This window comes from Pecten maximus, chromosome 16 (assembly GCF_902652985.1).
Source record: "Pecten maximus chromosome 16, xPecMax1.1, whole genome shotgun sequence".
Lineage (NCBI taxonomy): Eukaryota > Metazoa > Mollusca > Bivalvia > Pectinida > Pectinidae > Pecten > Pecten maximus.
Window position 1 is genome coordinate 12,818,264 of NC_047030.1, and position 22,908 is coordinate 12,841,171.

Here is a 22,908-nt window from a genome sequence, read left to right on the forward strand (position 1 = left end):
CGCACCCTTCCAGATCCCCCACCAACCATGGCACCCCTCCAGATCCCCACCACCACTGAAATCAACCCAATCCCCCTCTCCTCTGATGGCCCCTAAAAGGATTTAATTAAAATCTAAAACACACCCACCCACTTTACAACATGTTTTACTATAACATGTATTTCTACATGTTATTGTCTAAACTTTGCCCTCAGTATACCTGTACACATACAATGGTATGTATATATCATTGTATATCATGTAAGATTTCTTTACATGGTCTTAAATTACAACTCCTGTCTGGTTGTATTTACTGAAACAATGGCCAAGGAGTTGTTGGTGATACGTAATGACACTGGAGACGTATATACCAGATAAAAACCACCGTCATATCGGAGATAACCATCAGACATTTATAGACGTCAAACTGATATGTAAACAGTAGTTTGATAAAATCATTCTTGATCATTTAAATGTTTTAATTTTAGGGAGTTAATTTAATATAACCGTCCCACAGTTTTTCCGTGTCCGATAACGCAACAAATGTACTGTTTGACATTATAGCAAGATATACGCACACGTGGTACTGTATACAGTAGACATACAGTTTTCTGTTATATCTGAGACGTAATTGTGGCATGTAATGAAGAAACAATGTCATAATATGTTAATGAAGAACATCAACAAGATTCAAAACTGTCTTGTCTTATATAGGGTAATTAATTTCAAAATTTTTGCTGAATTTCTCATTAATGTGACAGAATACATAAATGTATATAATGTGGAATTTAATTAAAATCCTGAAATTATTTGATATGTTATTTATTTATGAAGGCTTGTAACATTTCAAATTATTGAATTAATCTTACTCTAAGTACACCAACACATGTAAGATTTTCTATTTATTTCAGGATATTATAATTTACCATTAAAATATTTGGAACTTAATAAAAACAAAAATTAATAGTATTTGTTCATGCGACTAAAAGATAAATTTTAACTTTTTTTAAGCAAATAGTATTAAAATGACTTGTGAAACAATCAGACCAGTGAACAGTTCCTTTTGTTATGATCTCTGGTGTTAAGTGTTTTGTATATAGACTTATTGTTTACACTTAATACTGTAATAGTCAGTGGTGATAATAACTCGTTTGTTACAGCGAGACAATTGACCTTTATGTCTATAAGCTATGTATGTCACACATTGCTGGTTACACCTGGCCAATACAGGTATAAGTATATCAATTCTCGTTAGGAATTTAAAGGGTCAGCTATATGTGTACTACTTGATCTTGTAACGGTAAGTCATTTAAGTGTGTACATACATTAGTATATATATATATGTAACAATGAAATTGATGGGTTTATCATGAGAAATAGAACAATATATGCATTGCCTATAATATTACTGATGATCGATAGACAGTTTGGTAAATCAGTTATCAATTTCTCTATGTTTATTGCCTCTTGAAAAAATGGATAAGACAAGATAAGATCTATATATCTACCTCATATGTATAAGGCAATTGTCCGTGGTTAACGCATTGTAATTTATTGACAATTATATGCCATATACTCCATTTCAATGATTAATAACAAATGTTCTTATTTCTTTTTTAATATAATATAGGCCTACAACTGTTTTGAATGTTTTTGTCATTTGTCTTAAATGTCTAATCAGGTATACGAATATCTATGTTAAAATGTAATTTCAGTTATCAATTTGAATTATTTTGTATAATGACTATAATACCAGATAAATTCATATAATGACTTAATCAATTTGAATACCTGGTTAATTTGTCTAATGACTAAATCAATTTGAATACCTGGTTAATTTGTGTAATGACTAAATCAATTTGAATACCTGGTTAATTTGTATAATGACTAAATCAATTTGAATGCCTGGTTAATTTGTGTAATGACTGAATTAATTTGAATGCCTGGTTAATTTGTGTAATGACTGAATCAATTTGAATGCCTGGTTAATTTGTGTAATGACTGAATTAATTTGAATGCCTGGTTAATTTGTGTAATGACTGAATCAATTTGAATGCCTGGTTAATTTGTGTAATGACTAAATCAATTTGAATACCTGGTTAATTTGTGTAATGACTGAATTAATTTGAATGCCTGGTTAATTTGTGTAATGACTGAATCAATTTGAATGCCTGGTTAATTTGTGTAATGACTGAATTAATTTTAATGCCAGGTTAATTTGTATATGACTATAATGTAACGAAAAGTCATGATTGATTATGTAGTTCCTTGTAGAGCTATAAACATGTGACTTTGATTTACTTGGCAGAAATATAATAACATAAATATCATTTGTGATCTCAGTTAGCATCAATGTTAACGTTTTTACCGTTTGTAATATATATTTAATGTAAAATACATTTTCAGTACAATTACCATGGTGCTCCATATAAACCATATTAAATTTAGTAAATTGCATTTGAATGAATTCATTAGCAAATTAAATTAAAAACTTACATGAAAATATAAAGTTTTGGTCAGACTTTACCCTATATAATTAGCTCTGCTGAACTTGAGCAAAAGCTAGGATACATTTATTGACTTAAACACTCTTTGTAAGTTTGCAGATTACTATTACGGTACGGTTCTGAAGCGAGAGGTTTGCAGATTGATACGGTACTGCAGATACAGCTATACCCATCAAACAATACCCCTTTATTATACTCTTTATACAAAAGATGCACATCTCAAAGCTCCCCAGTAATTATGGAATATTGTTAAAAGGTTTCACTGCATGCATGTGTAAACATTTAGGCGTGCATGTTGGATATAATTGGACAAGTTGTGTGTTATGTCTGTGAAGAGCAAGCATTGTTTCCATCATAACAAGTCTGTTACACATCTGCTGGAAGCACAAGTAAAGGTCAAGTTGTCATATTGCGTAGCAGGCTATATTATGTGTTGAAATCTGCCAGATTCCACTTCACAGATGTTTAGGTTGATTTTACAAAGATGGCTTATTAAAGGAAAACAAAACCGTCAAGATTCCTTCCATAACTTCTCTTTTCCTGAAAAGTTTAGTATATTCAAATGTATTGTGTAAGTGTTTAACCTGAAGGAAAACAAGAAACAGATTAACTGGAGATAAGTTGTTGTAAGCTGGTCATGCTTTGGTCTATAGAGTTGTTACAGCTGGAGATACTTAGACATTCTACCTTTTGACTAAGGTATTGTCAGCTTAATTAACAGAGGTTAATTAAAAGATGAATACATAAACATTATTCAAAATAATGGTATTTGAAAGGTATTGTGAACATCAATTTTATTGTAGTAATCTATGCTTGAATATTGGTTTGTGATATTCAGTTAAAAAATTGTTGTAGAACTCTGGCATCCAGTAAATTAAAAAGTACTTTAATTAAAAGTGCACGGTTACTAGTAACAGACAGGATATAACCAAGCTTTGTTTGTCGTTATTAGGACAGGTTCACATGTTGTACAATAGTCGACCAAGATACATTTATATGTGATGTTTGTTAGTATTTTTGTTAAGGAAATGTTTGTCTTACTTGCACCAGTGAAGCCTTCGACACTATAACCTTGATACAACACTACAACCTTGATACAACACTACAACCTTGATACAACACTACAACCTTCATACAACACTACAACCTTCATACAACACTACAACCTTCATACAACACTACAACCTTCATACAACACTACAAACTTCATACAACACTACAACCTTCATACAACACTACAAACTTCATACAACACTACAAACTTCATACAAAACTACAACCTTCATACATCACTACAACCTTCATACAACACTACAACCTTCATACAACACTACAACCTACATACAACACTACAACCTTCATACAACACTACAACCTTCATACAACGTTAACACTATAACCTACATACAACACTATAACCTTCATACAACACTATAACCTTCATACAACACTACAACCTACATACAACACTACAACCTTCATACAACACTACAACCTTCATACAACACTACAACCTTCATACAACACTACAACCTACATACAACACTACAACCTTCATACAACACTACAACCTTCATACAACACTACAACCTTCATACAACACTATAACCTACATACAACATTCAATTAATTTCAATATTAATGCCAACATTAAAGTTGGCGCCAGATTATACCCCCACCCCACCCTTCAATTAATTTTTGGATGGATGTGAAGGTGCTTTAATTTTGCTCCCAGTTATTTTATGTCATTCTCTTACCCTTATACCCTATCAAAACATTTAGCGCTATCCACGGTCACATTAATCATGGTTTGGTATATATACATGTATAATTACATGTAATTACATATAATGATATTAAAGGTTATAAACCTTAGCTTACTCCATCGTAATCTCTTGTATAACAGGTATTGTTATTGTGAGATATTATATAATATTGACTGTTACACTTTGGGAAACTGCTAAAACATATTCCAAGTCATGTTTGAACGAACAATAAAGGGGACTTGTACTTCGGTTTACTATATAATGTAAAATCTGTGTGCTTTGCTTTTTTCTTATTGTTTTTTCAACTTTGGAAAACGTGGAAATCAAATCTATATTTTGTGTTTGAAATCATAGATATTAAGTACATGACTGATGTGATGAGAGGCTGATACGAGAGGTACAAGCTGGTATCAACCGTTCAAATGCAGCATATGCATTAATTTTTGAATATATAATATTGGTGTAAAAGTTTGTTCATGATTTAAATATTGAAATGCACTCATTATCATGCCTCCTGGCATCAAAATAACAAAAAAAAACATAAATCAATGTTTGTCCAGCAGCCAATGGATTGTTTAAACTGACTGTACTCTCATGTAAATCTTTTTAAGGCAACATCATTACATGATTTATTTGCTTTGTAGGTGAAAGTTTGGTGCTTCTGTATTTTGAGATATCACCATACTCTACGAGAGAGTACACTCCGTAATTGATTCTTATGAATCATTTACAGCTAACAAGACAGAAATATCAGGAGTCTGTCTGTCCGACAATAACCTCAGAGTAATGCTCACAAAGAAATAATGAGTAACAGAGAATCAGAGAAGCTCTTTTATTTAACAATGAACATAATGTGTTTACGGTGAACCCCCAGAGAAATCAGTCCACTGGGTTTATGTAAGTTTCTGTCAAGTTTGATATGTTTAAAAGAATGATTTTTACCAGGAGAATATGCTGGGATATAATCGGATATGGCTCACTATAAATATTGTTCTAGTTAGTCAGTTTACTAGACGCTATGACTAATCAATCAGGATTTCCTTGTATCGATCACCAGGGTTTGTCTGATGCTGCTCTGAACATTTTCAAGAGACTTAATTTGTTCTTTCAAATGTCAATTAAGTTATGTGAAAGTCTAGATATTGACTGCCATGCTCTAGTAAAAAACAATCAACAATTGATTCACAAGTTTTCTTTCCAGCTAACAACTACTTGCTTCGATTCCTCCCCATTATTCAGCTATACCACTCACCTCCCACCATGGTACCTCAATGGCCAGCTATATATACCACTCAACTCCCACTACGGCACTCCAACCAATATCTCTAACTATACAACTTGCCTCCTACTGCCCCCTCTAATATCCAACTCGCCTTCCACTGCGGTACCCCCGCCAATATCTAACTATACAACACACCTCCCACTGTGGCACCCCCGCCAATATCTAACTATACAACACACCTCCCACTGCGGCACCCCCGCCAATATCAAACTATACAACACACCTTACACTGTGGCACCCCCGCCAGTATCAAACTATACAACAAACCTTACACTGTGGCACCCCCGCCAATATCAAACTATACAACACACCTTACACTGTGGCACCCCTGCCAATATCAAACTATACAACACACCTTACACTGTGGCACCCCCGCCAATATCAAACTATACAACACACCTTACACTGCGGCACCCCCGCCAATATCAAACCATACAACACACCTTACACTGCGGCACCCCCGCCAATATCAAACTATACAACACACCTGACACTGTGGCACCACCGCCAGTATCAAACTATACAACACACCTTACACTGTGGCACCCCCGCCAGTATCAAACTATACAACACACCTTACACTGTGGCACCCCCGCCAATATCAAACTATACAACACACCTTACACTGTGGCACCCCCGCCAGTATCAAACTATACAACACACCTTACACTGTGGTACCCCCGCCAGTATCAAACTATACAACACACCTCCCACTGTGGCACCCCCGCCAGTATCAAACTATACAACACACCTCCCACTGTGGCACCCCCGCCAGTATCAAACTATACAACACACCTTACACTGTGGCACCCCCGCCAATATCAAACTATACAACACACCTTACACTGCGGCACCCCCGCCAATATCAAACTATACAACACACCTTACACTGTGGCACCCCCGCCAATATCAAACTATACAACACAACTTACACTGTGGCACCCCCGCCAATATCAAACTATACAACACACCTTACACTGCGGTACCCCCGCCAATATCAAACTATACAACACACCTCCCACTGTGGCACCCCCGCCAGTATCAAACTATACAACACACCTTACACTGTGGCACCCCCGCCAATATCAAACTATACAACACACCTCCCACTGCGGTACCCCGCCAATATCTCCAATTATACAACTCGCCTCCCAACACCCCCAACAATATCCAACTTGCCTACTACCCTGGCAACCACCATCAATATCCAACTAAACAGCTCGCCTCCCACCTCTTAAAAAAATCCATCTTTACAATTCTACTTCCCACCCACCCTCACTAAAATTCATTACCGCCCAACTTCACCTCCCACCGCCCTCACCAATATCTAACTATACATTTCAACTATAGCTAGTTCTGACCACCTCCACCTATATCCAACTTCACCTCCCACTGCCCTCACCAATATCTTACTATACATTTCAACTATAGCTAGTTCTGACCACCTCCACTTATATCCAACTTCATCTCCCACTGCCCTCACCAATATCTTAATTACTATACATTTCAACTATAGCTAGTTCTGACCACCTCCACTTATATCCAACTACGCCCCCCACTGCCCTCACCAAGATATACAGCTACACTTCCGTACACTCCCACCTATTTCCAACTTCCCAGCAGCACAATGAATATATCTACTACACATAACCCCCCTCCATTGGTTAATAATTACCTCCCTGACAAGTGTATACACTGCTTATTACATGATTGCTTTATTGGTACCTATGCATAGACACGGCAAAGTAGATTGAGTCATGGAACCCTAACTGATCGCAGATTCTGATCAGTATGTGTACAGGTTGAGTAATAGTTATATCAAAACGCCTAATCAGTTTCTAACAAGTGATCACGACCCAAGATAGAGTAGAAGCTCTTGTTTGACCTTTTGACTTGTGCCTTTCTATTACTGTTATGTTCCTTATGTAATTCCATTTTATCTGTTGAAATTTCTTATGTAGGTTATAGGTTATATATTCCTATCTGTTGTACCCAATTTATTCATATAAATATACACATACTGGTATCAAGATACAGTCACATATACATATATAATATATCAGTTTACCTGGTAAATACTTGAATAGAGATATAGGTTCTTTGGCAATACAAGCATAGATGGCTCTCAAGATGTATTAACAAGATGTTCTGACAAACATTAATGGTCCTTTACAGCAGTGAAAGAAAAGATGGCCCCTAAAGACAGGGATTGTGGCAGTGACAGAAAAGGTGGTCCCTTTTGACAGGTTTAAAGTAGTGGCAGAAAAGGTGGTCCCTTTTGACAGGTTTTTTGGTGGTGGTAAAAAATGGTCCATAAACTCAGGGTTTGTGGCAGCGACAGAAATGTCAATGTGGTCTCCTCCAATCACTACCAGTCAATGTGGACATTGATTGGTAGTGATAGTTAATCAGACTAATATATTGCTGTAGATGACAATATTCGTGATCTCTCTAAGACAGTTTCTACAGTACATGACGGAAAGTATTGTCTGCGACCTGTCTACCTATAATGACAAATATAGACTCTTCTTCGATAATTACTGATCATGAGATGCAACATATATGTCCCAGACAGATAGGATTAGTAGACTTCATATATCTCGGACGAGCACCCTACGTATATATACGTAGTAGATCATTGAGGGATATTTTCATTATATCAAGACAGCTTATAACTGAATATACAATGTAACATTCACTTTCTTTAGAGTTTGGTCTGGTGCAATTATGTCCAGAATAAGGAATCCCAGCAGGTCATTATTTGAATTCAAGCCCCTAAGGTAATTTTGCAATTAGCCTTTGAGGTGACAGTAATCACACCTATGCGGGACAGGTACATCTTATCTCGTTAAGTCACTGCCAGCTGATCTTACCTGGTAGGCTGGTCAGTACTAATATAGATAGTAGGAAGATGGACAGGTATACAATGTATACTTATTTATTACTATACAGATAGAGGTGTGACTGGTTCAAAGGTCAACACCACATAGCTTCAGCCATGGTCATATAATATAACAAGTACTAAGGGAGGGATGATATATACCTGTACATATACCTGTATGTCTGGTATATTTGTTTACGTAAACAAGGTAATGCTGGGAGATGGTGAAACTTTCATATCCAGGTGCGACCAGGTAAGTGCATTATATAGGCATGTCACGTACATATTGATTGAAGTAACATTTTCACCTGCATATATCAATTATATGGATTTAGGTTTATTTTAGTGTTTAAGTGTAAGTATTTTCTGAATAAGATTAAAAATATGAGAAATGGGATTTAAAGTGACTTGAAAAAAGGAATCTTTTAAACAGGCATAATTGTGTAGCTCTCAGACTCATGATCATATGATCCCAGTCTATATATATGATAGTGGAGGGCGGATACATTGCTTCAGATTCTTGTAAGCTCAGTCCTGGGCCTTATAGTTATGAGTGTATACAGGTTGCGGGTGCAAGTTCATGGTTAGGGTTGAAAGCTGATACAGGCATGTTGTTTGGGGGAGTGATTCTCATCCCTCAGCCTCAGTATCTATCAGTATAGCCTACCATCAGGTTAGTTTGACAGATAGCTATCTAACATGACAAGACCTCACTTGTGCTTGAGAAGTTAAGGAGGCCGTGTACATAGAACCAGTTTACATAGAACTTGGCTTGTTTGTTTGGAGAAGTATGTAGACCTATGTCAGTGTCATCCTATACCATATTGGATAAAACCACCCAGGAGGCCCATGGGTGAGTATGTGTGTAACAGCTGATGTACATGTAAAATGGAAGGAATTTCAGTGTATGGGATTTATTGATTGGTGGTACAAGGTAAAGGATAGGAAAACAGACTATCTTATGTCACAGATATACAGTCAAACCTGCTCTAACGACCCCCTGTATATAACGACTGTCTGTCTATAACGACCGGTTTTAAGATTCCCCGTGAGATTTTACTATATAACGACCCTCTGTATAGCGACTACCTGTCTAATGTGACTAACGACCGGTGATTTCGGAATGGCGGTCGCTAATTTGTTTTCTATAGCGACCGATTTCTGTCAGCCATCTTCTGTACAGTGAAAGTTGGTGGGATGTCTGGGTCAATATGTCGGATATGACAGCGTTTCAGTAAAGTCAGTGTTGAAAATGACAGTGGAGCATGTCACAGTTCTGGTGGGTAGGGTCATGATATTACAGGATGTTGTTAAAGTCAGTGGTCAGTAAAATCAGTGGTCAGTAAAGTCAGTGTCAAAAATGACAGTGGCGCATGTCACAGTTCTGGTTGGTAGGGTCATGATATTACAGGATGTCATTTAAGTCAGTGGTCAGTAAAGTCAGTGTCGGAAATGACAGTTGAGTATGTCACAGTTCTGGTGGGTAGGGTCAGATATTACAGGATGTCGTTAAAGTCAGTGGTCAGTAAAGTCAGTGGTCAGTAAAGTCAGAGTTGGAAATGACAGTGGAGCATGTCGCAGTTCTGGTGGGTAGGGCTGGATATTACAGGATGTCAATTATGAATATGAAGTCAGGTTTCATTTTTTTTTAAATTACAATAGAGAGAAAATTAGTGATTTGGGGGCTTTTTTATGACAAGCATGACCAATAAAACAAAACAATTAAAATCAAGGCACAAAACAGCTATACAAGATAAACAAGACTTAATTACTATCACAGAAAGTGAATATAAGGTAATCAAACGAAGAAGTTTATTAAATATTCCAGGCATTAATACAATACTAACGATATACTATACTAAAACATAATCTTATTGATATATTTAACTTCTGCATATCATACTGGCATTGTGAGTATGATATGATATACATTTGAACCAAGTGCTAAATATCTGAAATATGCAGTGCTCCCAATCATTGTCAGAAAACAAAAAAATGGAGATAAAAAGAACATTACTGCTTTTTGCCTCTGTAGCTGAACAGTATGAAATGGTTAGGATGTACTTCTACAGTGAACGTTTGACCTTATAAATGACCTTTAACCTTGCTAATGCGCTTCCCTGCTGTTGTAACTCAGTGCAGGGTAGCTTGTCACAGTCTCAAGGTTAATTGGAGACCAGCTGGAAGTATACCTGTTCTCCAAATAGATGTTTACCAGAAACATTGTGAATCAGTCAAGTTAGCAGGATTCCTATGCTTTGAGTGTAAGGAAAACAATAGACATTGTTATATGTAAAGTTGTCAGATTGCTATGTGTTATTTTCACAGCTGGAGATTTTTTAGGTAAGAAGTATAATTTACCTTAAGATAACATTGGTTGTTTATGATATACGATTACAGAGGGTCATCAGCTTGTAAATGAATGGTTATTCTGTGTTATTTTGGCCTCTTCTCCACATATCACATATTCATACAGATCCCCCTTGTCCCTTGATAAAATTTAAACCCCTAACCAAGTGTCTTTCCTTGAGCCCCCCTCTCAGATCAATAGGCACTCTATACCTGTCCACATCCCCATCTTTTTACAAGTGTCTTTTCTTAAGTCCCCTTACACTAGATGTCTTCCCTTCCAGAAATGAGCACTCTCTATCTGTCCACAACCCCATCTTTTTCTAAGTGTCTTTCCTTCTGACAATAACCAACCTGGAAACCAGATGTTTTCCTGCCAAAAATGAACCCCCACTGTACATAAACAGATCTTTTTCCTTCAAGCCATGAACCCTATTCCCTTTACAAAAAGATGCATGTCTTTCTTTCAAATAATAAGCCCTTTCCTCCATAACCAGGATGCTTTCGTTCCAGCAAGCAACCCCTTCCCTTCACAAAAAGATGCATGTCTTTCCAATAATAGGTGTCTTTCCTTACAGCAATGAACCCCCTCATTCAAACCATCTCTGTATTCAATCAATGAATTCCCTCCTCTGATAAAGTACCTGCCATCAATAAGCTCTCAACACCCTACCAAGTTGCATCCATCCACGAACCAATTACAAGTCCATTCCATCAATGGGTTCTCTCCCCTGACCAAGGACTGTAGCCATCCCCCAGATCAGTTTCATTCCATCAATCAGCCTTCTGCCTGTCCAGGTTCCTTACATCAGTCATCACTCCTCCCCCCACCCACAACATACAGAAGGTGATATTGTGCTCAAGGCTGTATTCAGTTATATTGAACCACAACTCTTAGTGTTTGTCAGTTGTGTGATGCTAGTGTGAGCAGAATTTTAAACCAGAATCTCAGGAGATTGATGGAAAGTGGCCATGATGTAACCTTCTGTGCTATCGATTTGTTTATGTTTCTCTAAGACCTGGCGGTTCTAAAGTACATTACAGTCTATGATGGTGGATGTGTGTGGCTCTCTCTGTAAGGTAGGTTAGGTGTGTTTGTTATGTTGGTGACCTGGCAATTTTAATCAGTGATACACTATATATATGTTTATAGACAAACTGTCATGAAAGAAACTGATCGTGTGCCATGAATAATTCATTATCTGAGGTTAACCTGTTCAGCTATAGGTGTTGATGGATATGTTGGAAATGTAGGTCAAATATTCTTAAACTCCAATCCTGTTTTCTACTAAGTATACAATTGATAACGATACTCTCTACAGTTTTGATGCTCTCTACAGTTTTCGTACAATTTGACTATGAGCTACATGCTATAGATAAGCTTGCAGAGAAAGAGGAATCAAATTGATCAATGACAAAGCTATGCAATGCCATATCATCAATGTCACGATTTTGCTGTTATTGGGAATTCCACTGCGAAAATTTGCTGAAAATTTGATATTTGATATTATTTTACACAACTGATATTTCAACATTATCCTTTTGATGGACCTTCTTTATAATCGAATCTGGTAAACAATAGTCTTATTTTAAATCACTTGACTACAAAATGAAAGGTCTACCGGGTAATATGGCAAACCGTACATTTTGTAGTTAAGAGGTTTATAAAATGAAGACCAATACTTAGCTTGCCACCTTGTCATTTCGTTGTCATTTGAAGTCATGTGATCTTCTACCATTAATTACAACCAAGCTACACCATTAAAAATGCCTGCTTTATGTAATATGTGAAATATGTCTAGATATTATTTTAGGGAACTGTCGCAGTATCATGCCATTGGGAAGTGTCATTGTATATATGCAGAGCTAGGATTAGAGCAGATTCTATTCTACATCATTTGTATTTATCACCATGGTAACCTTTCCAGATCGGTTGGCCTTGTGCGGTTGTAATGTTCAATAGATCCAAAGCAGAAATCAATTAATCACTTCTGGTTGGATACTTCACTGGTAGAGTTTATAATTGCGTCGCTGTGGATATAATAAACATGCAATTTGTTCCTGTGTAAGCGATTTTGTAAAAGGATTATGGGAATATAAAGTTATTTCTGATTATATAACTAAACACTTTATATGATATTGTATTCAGACTGGAGTCATATATATAGTGTCCTGTACACTAGTTTATATACAAGCTGTAGAGGTTCTGATCATATGAAATATGCAATTTTGAATAAGTTCAGATTCTTGTAAAATATAAGTTTGACAACATGATATTGTAATACTGTCATCCAGATGTATTTATTGATTTTATTCTATATATGTCATAGAAGGGTTTTTGAGGTTTTCGTTTCAGAAATTAATGAAAATACCATTTTATTTCCCTAATTTTTTGTCTGTTAGTGATGTGGCAGCTGGTACTTTGCAAATTACTGCAAAGAATTTATCGTTTAGCTTATATAATTATAGCCTTATTTTGTTCATCAACCTTATTTGTAATTGAAGATAGGCTGTTATAATAAAGTATAAATATAAAGTAATGTATGCTAGTTAGACTGGTCTATAGATGGCTGTCCAGAATAGTTTCACCTACTATCAGAACTACTCATAATCACCAAAATGTTTGTGTTCTAATCATTATGTAAACAATTTTAATGTGCCAACCGACAATTCGACAGTTTTATCACCTCAACAATCAGGTTTTCGTGAAATATATTAATTGCGTATAGGTATCAGTTTTGTATTTTATTAAGATATACATATGTGTGTTTAAGTCTAGATCTTGTCCAACAGATAGTAATTTCGTAATCAATTATACAAATGTATTTTGGCCAACAGACACATAAACAGTATATACACTAATCTCAATCATTTTTTTCGTGAAATATTTTAATGTATTCTCCGTACCGATATTGACTAGTTAAGTACTGTTGCTAAATATGCTACACCCCACATTGCACAAATCACACCAATGTTATATAGTAGTATGACTGATTTAACAACTGATAATTTTCTCATTATGACGGCAGCACGTTGATCAACATGATTGGTTGAATCAGTGTTTGAATCCTATAGAAAATCTAGAATAGAATCTTGCCACAACGTGTCCATTTCATCTAGACTCTTGGCTGTTTTCACTTGTTTGGAAGCTGCTTTAGATATAAAGATTATGAAGATGCAAGTCACTTACAGCCATTGATTTTCCAGATAGCGATGAGTGTTTGCAATATGTACAGTAACGATGAAAATAAAAGTAAATCCCCAGAAAAGATTTACCATGACAGATTCATGATCCTTACTCGAAACACTTCAGCTAATTTTTGTTTTTATCTTTGTCATACCGAAATTTCGGTTCAATTAATGAACAAATAGTATCTTCATAGTTCTTGAATGACGTTTGGAGGAGAACGAAATTGACATGGACAGATTTTATGTTGGATATTAATTTCTGCTGAATATTTTTTAAACATGATCTTAATAAGATCATGGCAGAACACTCTTTCTCACAAATACAGATTTAGATCTCTAGATGAATCCTTTTGGTAATGAAGTCTTAGACAATTACGTAGCCTTGCAGCATTTTGGTCTACTGCCAATTAATTTATTAGCTCAAATAACATCAGAAGTATGCATGTTTCAAACTATGAAAATCAGTTAAAAGTGAGCTTTAAAAAGTAAATGAAATAATATCTTTGTACGTTTTAGAAGAAAACAAACGTTAAAGGAGAGATAGCAGTAGGCTGGATGGGACAGACATTTTGTTTTTTAATTCATCACCTGGTGAAACTGGGAGGACGATAGCTTTCCTCTCCATCCGACTTGTACATATATGCGTAATGTCAAATTTTGTCAGCACTCTGGCGCCTTCATTCCTCGAGGGACTTTGATCAAACTTCACACAATGATAAAGGATCATAATATCTAGGACGAGTTCGAGTTTCAGGGATTTTGAGCCAATGCTAAGGTCAATGTTTTTTTAGCGGGAGCGGGTAGGGGACATGTATTGCTTTAGCAATACCCAGTATGCTTATTGTAAAGCAGTGTTGAGAATGATGAGAAATAATGAATGTCAGTATAAATATACCTGGGGGTGGAAATATAACAAGAATCTTAGATCATGGTGGTGATGTTTTCGTTGCTGTTGTATCAATATTTTTCTTTGTATGTCCTGGTTACGGATGTTGTGGTTTCTGCAGGAACATGATATCAACGCATCAGTAACACAAAATAAACATAGATCAGAATGTAAAAGTCAGTCTGTACAAATGACTGAGTTATTATAAGACTGGATGAATTCATTTAGACACAAGAGGTAAATACTTGCTGAGTCATTAGCATAAGACATGGGGTTAATATTGATACTGTGGAGTATTGCGCAACATTGATGGTAGGCGAGGTCGTATAAAGGATTTGGCTTAGTGGTTCACATCTGATTTTCTATGACGACAGCTGAAGTCTTATCTCGTAGGTCTTCCTCCCATGGATTTTCAAAGATGAATAATTTCTCTTTGCGGAGGTAGACTATTCAATTCACATCATGAGAGTGTGCATCTGATTTGGGAAGTGTTGCTATAGAATTTACATTCATGTGGCATGGCACATGGTAAACCTATCATTAGAAGCAATACATTATTCGTACATTTGAAGTACACATATACAGTGATGATCAAATGTGGAAGTAGGTAGCAGGTCACAATGCAGCTACTGGGATATCCTTTTGCTGTATTGATTGTATGAACTGATTGTATGACTTGCAAGCATACGGTGCAAGGAAGTGCTCATTCTCAAATGTCTTACGAACACTTCCGCTCTAATGCCATGATGTCGCTTGTGCATATGTATTCGCACCCAGATACTTTATGTACAGTTCAAAGATGTTGCAAATATTGATCGTCAAAAACAGTCATCAATTATCCTGTTCATAATAATGTAATTGACGATTTTTTTCTTTGCCTTTTGTAGGCAATATGAGCTAGCAGTTTCGTCCATCAATTTATTTGGCTATTCCATCATCTTGCCTTCCTGACTTCCCTAGCAGTCATGTTGACAGAGCAACTCCCAACGAGACAGGACCTGGTAGAGTCTCTCGACTCAGAAGCCATATTTGATTACTTGATACAACATGGAGTCTTGGATGAAGGAACAAGGGATGGCATTCGAGGGGAGACAACCAAGGTTCAAAGAAATACTGCATTATTGCAACACTTACAAGGGAACGGAGACTCCGCAATTGCCTTATTTATAAATGCTCTTCGACAATCTGGTCAGCTTGTACTAGCAAGTTCCTTGGACGTGACAAGTAAAATTAAGCCGACCTATGGATCAGGTAGGTTACATTGCAAGCTTATGTAATGATAATATTCAAAAGGTATAATAGAGCCTTGGTTATCCTGCTATCATTTATATTTCCATTTATTTTGTGTTATGATAAAGCTACAAGAAACTTTGTCACATTAAAGGACAATCATTGGCGCCTTTATTGAAACATACTATTTCCAACTTCATTTATGCTCAGCTATCATTCCAACAAAATAAATAGCCAATGTTGCAATAACGCAATCTTAGTTTGGCTTTCCTCATAGACGTTATGTTTTGATCACACTGCTTCCATCCTTGATCTAGTAATAAGAAAATCATGAACAAGGCAAAGGGAAATTTTACGTTTTATCAAGCAACAGAAAACAAAAGATGATACGGTTATACACCACTGTTCAGAAGGTTCATGAACGTGGAAGATTCAATATTTATACCGGATTCCGTATTTTAGAATTATTTCCCCCATACATGTCTCCTGAATTTTGGCAAAGCCAGCTATTTCAGTATTTCAGAATCAGACACTTTCACTCATGCATCGTTTATATAATACCCTTAAGCGGTTTATAGAAAATTCCATTGCCTCCGCCATCCTTAAATGACCATTGATGTTGATAGGACGTTTAACAATAAAATAAATCCTATAGAAATCCATTGAATATTAATATCATTTGATGTTTTTGTTTATTTCCAGGTTATCTAGGGAAGGAGCGATATAAAGGTGAGGATTAAAATTCAGGGAGGATTTGTAATTTAGGATAATAAAACGACACATCTTTTGATTGAAATTTAGTATCTTTTGCCATTCCTGTAATCTACTTCTATGGTCAATGTAGGAAAATCGCCACCACTGTTATTTAATTTTTCATTTTACATTTTTAAAGTTTACCCATTCCTTACGTAATTATTAAACGATTCTGTTGCTCTTGCGATTTGAAGTAAGATAATTTGTTAAAGAAGTTTTAAACTTTCTGTTTTGTTAGTTGCTGGTAACACGGTTTTTTTTGTAAGTTGCTGGTAACACGCCGATGTTTTTTCAGGTCAGGTGACCATTAAGATTCTAGTGGATTCAATCAAGGGATTTTTCCCAAAATGGGAGGAAGGTGACCAGCTAGAGGAGAAACATGGAGACACACCAGAAAAAGAGGTCAAACCTCATGGTGGAACAAATATCAACGATCTCAATGTGCTGCTGACGCCTCGCCGTATGCACAAGTCGTACGAAAATATGACAATGATTGACGGAATAGGTGATGGGTCAAAGTCAAAGATGTGGCGAATTCATGAATATTCATATGAAAAGGAAGGGTATGATACAGCAGGCGAGGAAGAAGAAGATGGGGCAAAGTCTAAAGGCTTCTGTTGGTGTCTTTGTATTCCTCGTAGAAAGAAGGCGAAAAAGTACAAACAAAATTATCCGGGGCCTGCTAAAGAGAGACAAAGGAACGAAAGTCCAAGAAATGTTCAGCCTCGTTCCAGAACCACGAACAAAAGAGGCAGTAGTCCATTTATGAGTGATATCAGCTCTTCTGCCAAAGGTCAACAAAAGATTAAAGGTGAAAGTTCAAATACATACTCCCCAAAAAAGACAGAAGTTTCTATGCAACGGAATTCGAATGGACAGGATAGATCCGGCAAAGTGCAATACAATGTCAAAGACACCACACCCTCAGTAACACATTCCAAAGTCAAACATACAGGAAGTGACCGTACTAAACACAAAGAGAAAACTAAAAATGGTGTCAACCAGCGAGGTCGAAAAGGTGAATCTCGTGCGCAAAGTCATAGTTCAAGGTCGGAAAATAAAGAAAACACTCCCCCAGTCGTTTCAGGCACCAGTACACCTAAAAAGCATGCAACTAGTATTAAAAACACGCATAGTCGAAGTAGTGATTCGGTTTTATCTGGAGACGAGGAGCCAGTGGAATTTTGTGTGATGTGGAAAAGTCGAGGTCCAACTTTTGACCAACACGTTGACAAATTCAATGACATTGTTGACAAAGATGTGGCTGTTAAATCGCAGATTGTGAAATATTTTGAACAAGAAAGAGGAACCCTTGTTTTGTCGGTGTATTGTAGCGAAGACACTCTCGTCATCTGTAACATATGTATGACATGTGAACAGGTGAAAAATATTCAAGCTGACGAACGCTCTGGACTTCTTACTGAGTTAATTGAAGGCATGATGCTTAAAAAGTCTGTGATTGAATCACTCAATGTAGAAGAGATAAAACTCCAGGTGGCCGTCGATGACAATGAAATCGATTTGGCGATGGATGATTTAAGATAAAATAGTTCAAATGACCACTTAATGGGTATTGTCCGCTGATCCCAAAAACGTCATGACTTACTGCATAGTGCGCGGACCATGATCAATACAGTGGACGGACGTTCAAGTCCAAAACTGTCTAATGAGGATGTAATTTGACGAAATGGTAATTATGATGTACATGCATGTGCGATAGTAATATGGTAATAATGGTATATATCTATAAAATTGAGAAGCGGTGATTATGGTATGTAATATACATGTAAAATAACAGTGTTCCGATACATATATAAGCATGTGCTTGCACGCTCCGTAACATTTCAGTACGATTTATTTCAAACCTCAGTGATTCTCTACATCCGTGTTTTATCTCTACTTAATGCTGGAAAGATACTATTACTAACATCCTTTGATATATGAGATATTATGTATGTCTAACGATTAAGTAAAAAAAAAAACGATCAATGTCTATAGTGGCCCTTGATAAGACACGCATTTCCCGTTTTTCCATCACTGAACCATCACCTTGTTTTAAAGCGAACTCCGAGATTTATATCTTGACTGTCTTGTTAAAGTATCACATAACCCCACCATGCCTAGGCTAACTGTACGTATATGTATACCTTCTTTCGTTGTGTTCACATTAAAACCTTGTGTTATGGATGTAGATAACACAGTAGGTTTGATTATAATGTTTTAAGATTTTGATGATTTAAAGGCATACAACAATTACTCTGACGTTGATCGCCTTAATTTCAAAAACAAAAATATTACGATACATTATACAAAATGAGTGAAATAACTTGGTCGAGTAAACAGACGTTTGCAAAATATGCAAAATGTATTTACCTACGTATATAATGCAAGGCATTTATTCTAAATACTTATGTGATGCACCTTTGATCAAATTGAGGAAACAATAGCTTGAAATGATTGTACTTATTTTTCCAGACGTTTTATAACTATAAAATTAAAACAAATAAGTTTAATAGTCGGGTTACACTCGCCTTCTTTCTCTATGCACACCGAAATAAAATTTATTTTAAGTCTACTTTGCCATCCTCAGATCGTCGTTCACCCCTAAGCAATCACCGAATACTGGATCTTTTTCAATAATTACACGTATAGATTCCCCTTGGAGAAGGTTCTTTCTGGTGCTTGTGTAATTTTAAAAGACATGGTATCATTTATGCTTTGACAGCAAATAATTGGCATCACGATTTTCCAGCAAGGACTGGATATACATGATGAAGAATACTTAACTACGAGATTATGAATTGTAAATAACCATTGTTATTGGTATGTTGTACTTACTGCCATGATTGTTCCGATATTTTTTGTTCTTTGTAATGTGTAAAACAATTGAATCGACTTACATTTCTACCAATTCAGTATCATTGACATCTCTGAAATCTTATAATGCCACACAGTTTTACTTAAGCGAGTATCTTAATACTCGTGAAGAACAAATTGGCGGTAATCGAAATATGAACACCGATATTTATCAAATACATAGATATACATAATACTACAAAAATTATATCGTAACATGTGATGAACTACAAGCATTTAGCAACTGTTTATCCTGGCCTTGCATTTAAATTCGACAACTGTTAACCGTAATCTGGCCTTGCAATCGAATTCGACAACTGTTTACCAACATCTGGCCTTACATCCAAATTGGTTTATGTTGTTTTGACATTTTAATTTTTCTTAGTCAATGAGTAAATATCTAATTCTTTACTAACACAATGAAAACAATTTCATAATATTATGAAAGTGATTGTATCAAATTCCATTGAATGTCATACATTATTGATTTTTATTTTTTATCATGATTATCATTATGTGTCAGTCAATTTGGAATTAATTCTATATATTGTGCAATACTTTGTCTTTCCAATCTAGATGAATGTTCGTTTTAACCAAACTTTTAACTGCGGTTGACTATGCGTTTGATAAGACACGGACGAGTTATTTCCCTTAGTTGCTATAATGTAAAATAAACAGAAAAGAAACAGAGTTGTTTCCCTTCGTCTACAAAGATGAAGGAGATGGAAAGGACTAATCACGTCATGCGATATCTCGCTTTGTCACATTCCGAAATTGCCTTAATTTAACAGGGGGTGGTCAACTTGTAAGAACATTACCGTAACAGATCATCCTTTCTGCATTTGAAAAATTGCAAAATTTATTATCATGATGTTTCCTTATATGGGTGTCATGTTTTCAATACCCACATTTTCGGTAAATATGATCACGTTGCAAACTATTCTGTCCGAAGTGTATTTCGCATATCGCCGTTTGTGGTGATTCGCTGTTCAAATTATTTTCAGAAGTGATATCTACTGCATATTGTAATAAAATCATATTGACAGATGCAGGAGGTTGTGTTTCGTTAGTGATGTTAATATAAAGCCGGCTCGAGCTACAGGTTGTGGTGATTCGCGATATTCGTTGATACTATTAATTTGTGGTTTTCGTACTTTGATGATATTTTGACAAGTTTCTCCGACTACAGATTCTCGGTAGTACATGTAATATTATAATGAGAACTGTTACCAGCTGCGAGTCCCGGTATATACTTCACACAATGATAAAGGACCGTGCTTTCTCACACAAGTTCGAGTTTCGGGGTTTCGAGTCAAGGTAGGGTAACTCTTACTATTTTTGGCGGGCGCCGATAGGAGACATGTATTGCTTTAGCAGTACCCAGTCTGATTGTTACAAATTGACACGCAATATATGTCAATAACTTGTAATTTGTTAAAGCAAAATAAATGTAGCAAATGGTTATAACAAATTAAAACGTTGTAATTGATTTGCACGCGACATCGTTGTCTATTGACAGTTTCATGCAGTGTCTGCAGAATTTCGATGCTTTTACTTAAATGTAAAATGTACATATCAGATCAGCGATGTCATTCATGAGACTATGTACTCCATGCGAATCGTTATCAGCGATGTCATTCATGAGACTATGTACTCCATGCGAATCGTTTAAAAGTTAAACCATACAGCCGTTAAATTCATTTTCATGTTCTGAATCACGCAAACATTGTCGCTTATAATTTGATTGTAGCTTTAACATCCGAATGTTTACTAATAATAAACTCCAGGGATTTTCCGTTTCCCGAAATGCTTCTGCATAGTGGGACATTTATATAACGGATTGACTCCCCTCACCCAACACGTCAATACTAATGTTTTAAAACACGAATATATGTAAAATGTCATATTTACATTAAATCCATCTCATTTCATTAGCTGTTTACACTTCATATGCTGCTTATATTTTATTCATATCTAGATTCACAGTGATCACATTTTACAAAAATCATTTAAGCTTTGATGTGGTAACCGGTTGTGATTGAATATATCAATGTATTGACAATTTACATGATTATTCCGTCATAATTATGTTTAAATGATATTTTAAACATATCTTAATTTCAACAAACCGATGATCTCTTATACTTTTATCGACCAATTTATAATTGACAATAATATTGATTAAGTTATCAATGCAATTAAGTATTACTTCAATGCTTCATGTTTGTCATACAGTGGTTTTGATCCAGTTCGATCCTCTAGTAGAAATATCGTAGTTGGTTTTATGGGAATACATATTGAATTAGCATGCTCCTTGCAATATAATTTCCATCCAAAGGTTTCCCTAAAATCTGGTGCTTGTGGATGATCGGTGGTTAATCGATATACAAGTATAGCCGTTTGTACATTCCTTTACACAAATCATTCAAATCGGCTGTGACTTTTCAAAAACAAAAATGCAGTATTAAATGAAACGTCTTAGCAAAATTTCCAGGTAATTTTTGTTTCTTTCCCAGTCAGCAGACCTATTAAGGTATGTTTGCCTGTCAGGTGACTAACACATGTTCCTTAACCCAACATTAAGGTTTTGTTGTTCCATTAGAAGGCATTGAAGAAAAATAGGGTTTCTCTATAGATTTTGTGCAATACACGTATTTTTTGTCACAATCGTTTTCATTTGCATGTTCTATTTTCACTGTCGTTACCATTTAATTGCTATCAAATAAATTATCTATATATCAGTTATTAAATTATCCGTTTTATGGAATGTTGATATCAACTGGTAATTGTCACATGTTCTCTTGAAAGGACATGCTCCTTTATATTAATAGGATGTTACTGGTAGCCTTTTTATGATTTTACAGTTGATTTCAGAAGTTGTTTTACAAATAACATGTGATGACAGTCCATTTATGCTAAAACATTTTAATCGAATAAATGAATCCAAACAATGCATTAAGATTTGTTATTAATTACAATTACTAGTGAACCGTTAAGTGACATACATTCAATGACCGAGGGAGCTCTTCATGTTATTGGAAACATGCTCCCACAATGTCTAGTGTTAGTCATTGCATTGCTATATGATGGTATAAATGTTTGAATATCTTTGTACAGGTATAGATGTGTATATTGTTACATGTTACACGACTGTTTCAAATTTAATTACGCGAAATTGTTCAAAAGCCACCGACGAATATTCACTTACCTTTATGTTTTTCATTTCTCCT

The 22,908-nt window shown here is 35.7% G+C and overlaps 1 protein-coding gene and 1 pseudogene across 5 annotated transcripts in view; one reads left to right on the forward strand and one right to left on the reverse strand.

Moving 5' to 3' along the window:
* The window catches only part of LOC117314821, a 34,862-nt gene extending 12,231 nt beyond the window's left edge, over positions 1–22,631 (forward strand). For 2 of the 5 annotated variants that reach the window (XM_033868926.1, XM_033868928.1), the window contains exons 2-4: positions 15,727–16,090; positions 16,772–16,798; positions 17,118–22,631. In XM_033868926.1, coding sequence (XP_033724817.1) covers positions 15,805–16,090; positions 16,772–16,798; positions 17,118–18,367 — 1,563 coding nt within the window. In that variant the 5' untranslated portion in view covers positions 15,727–15,804 and the 3' untranslated portion in view covers positions 18,368–22,631. Of the gene's footprint in view, positions 1–8,496; positions 8,669–8,965; positions 9,269–11,500; positions 11,845–15,726; positions 16,091–16,771; positions 16,799–17,117 lie in introns of those variants that run through there. The other 3 variants (XM_033868927.1, XM_033868925.1, XM_033868929.1) reach the window with 3 other exon arrangements.
* The window catches only part of LOC117314820, a 64,098-nt pseudogene that overhangs the window by 19,466 nt on the left and 21,724 nt on the right, over positions 1–22,908 (reverse strand).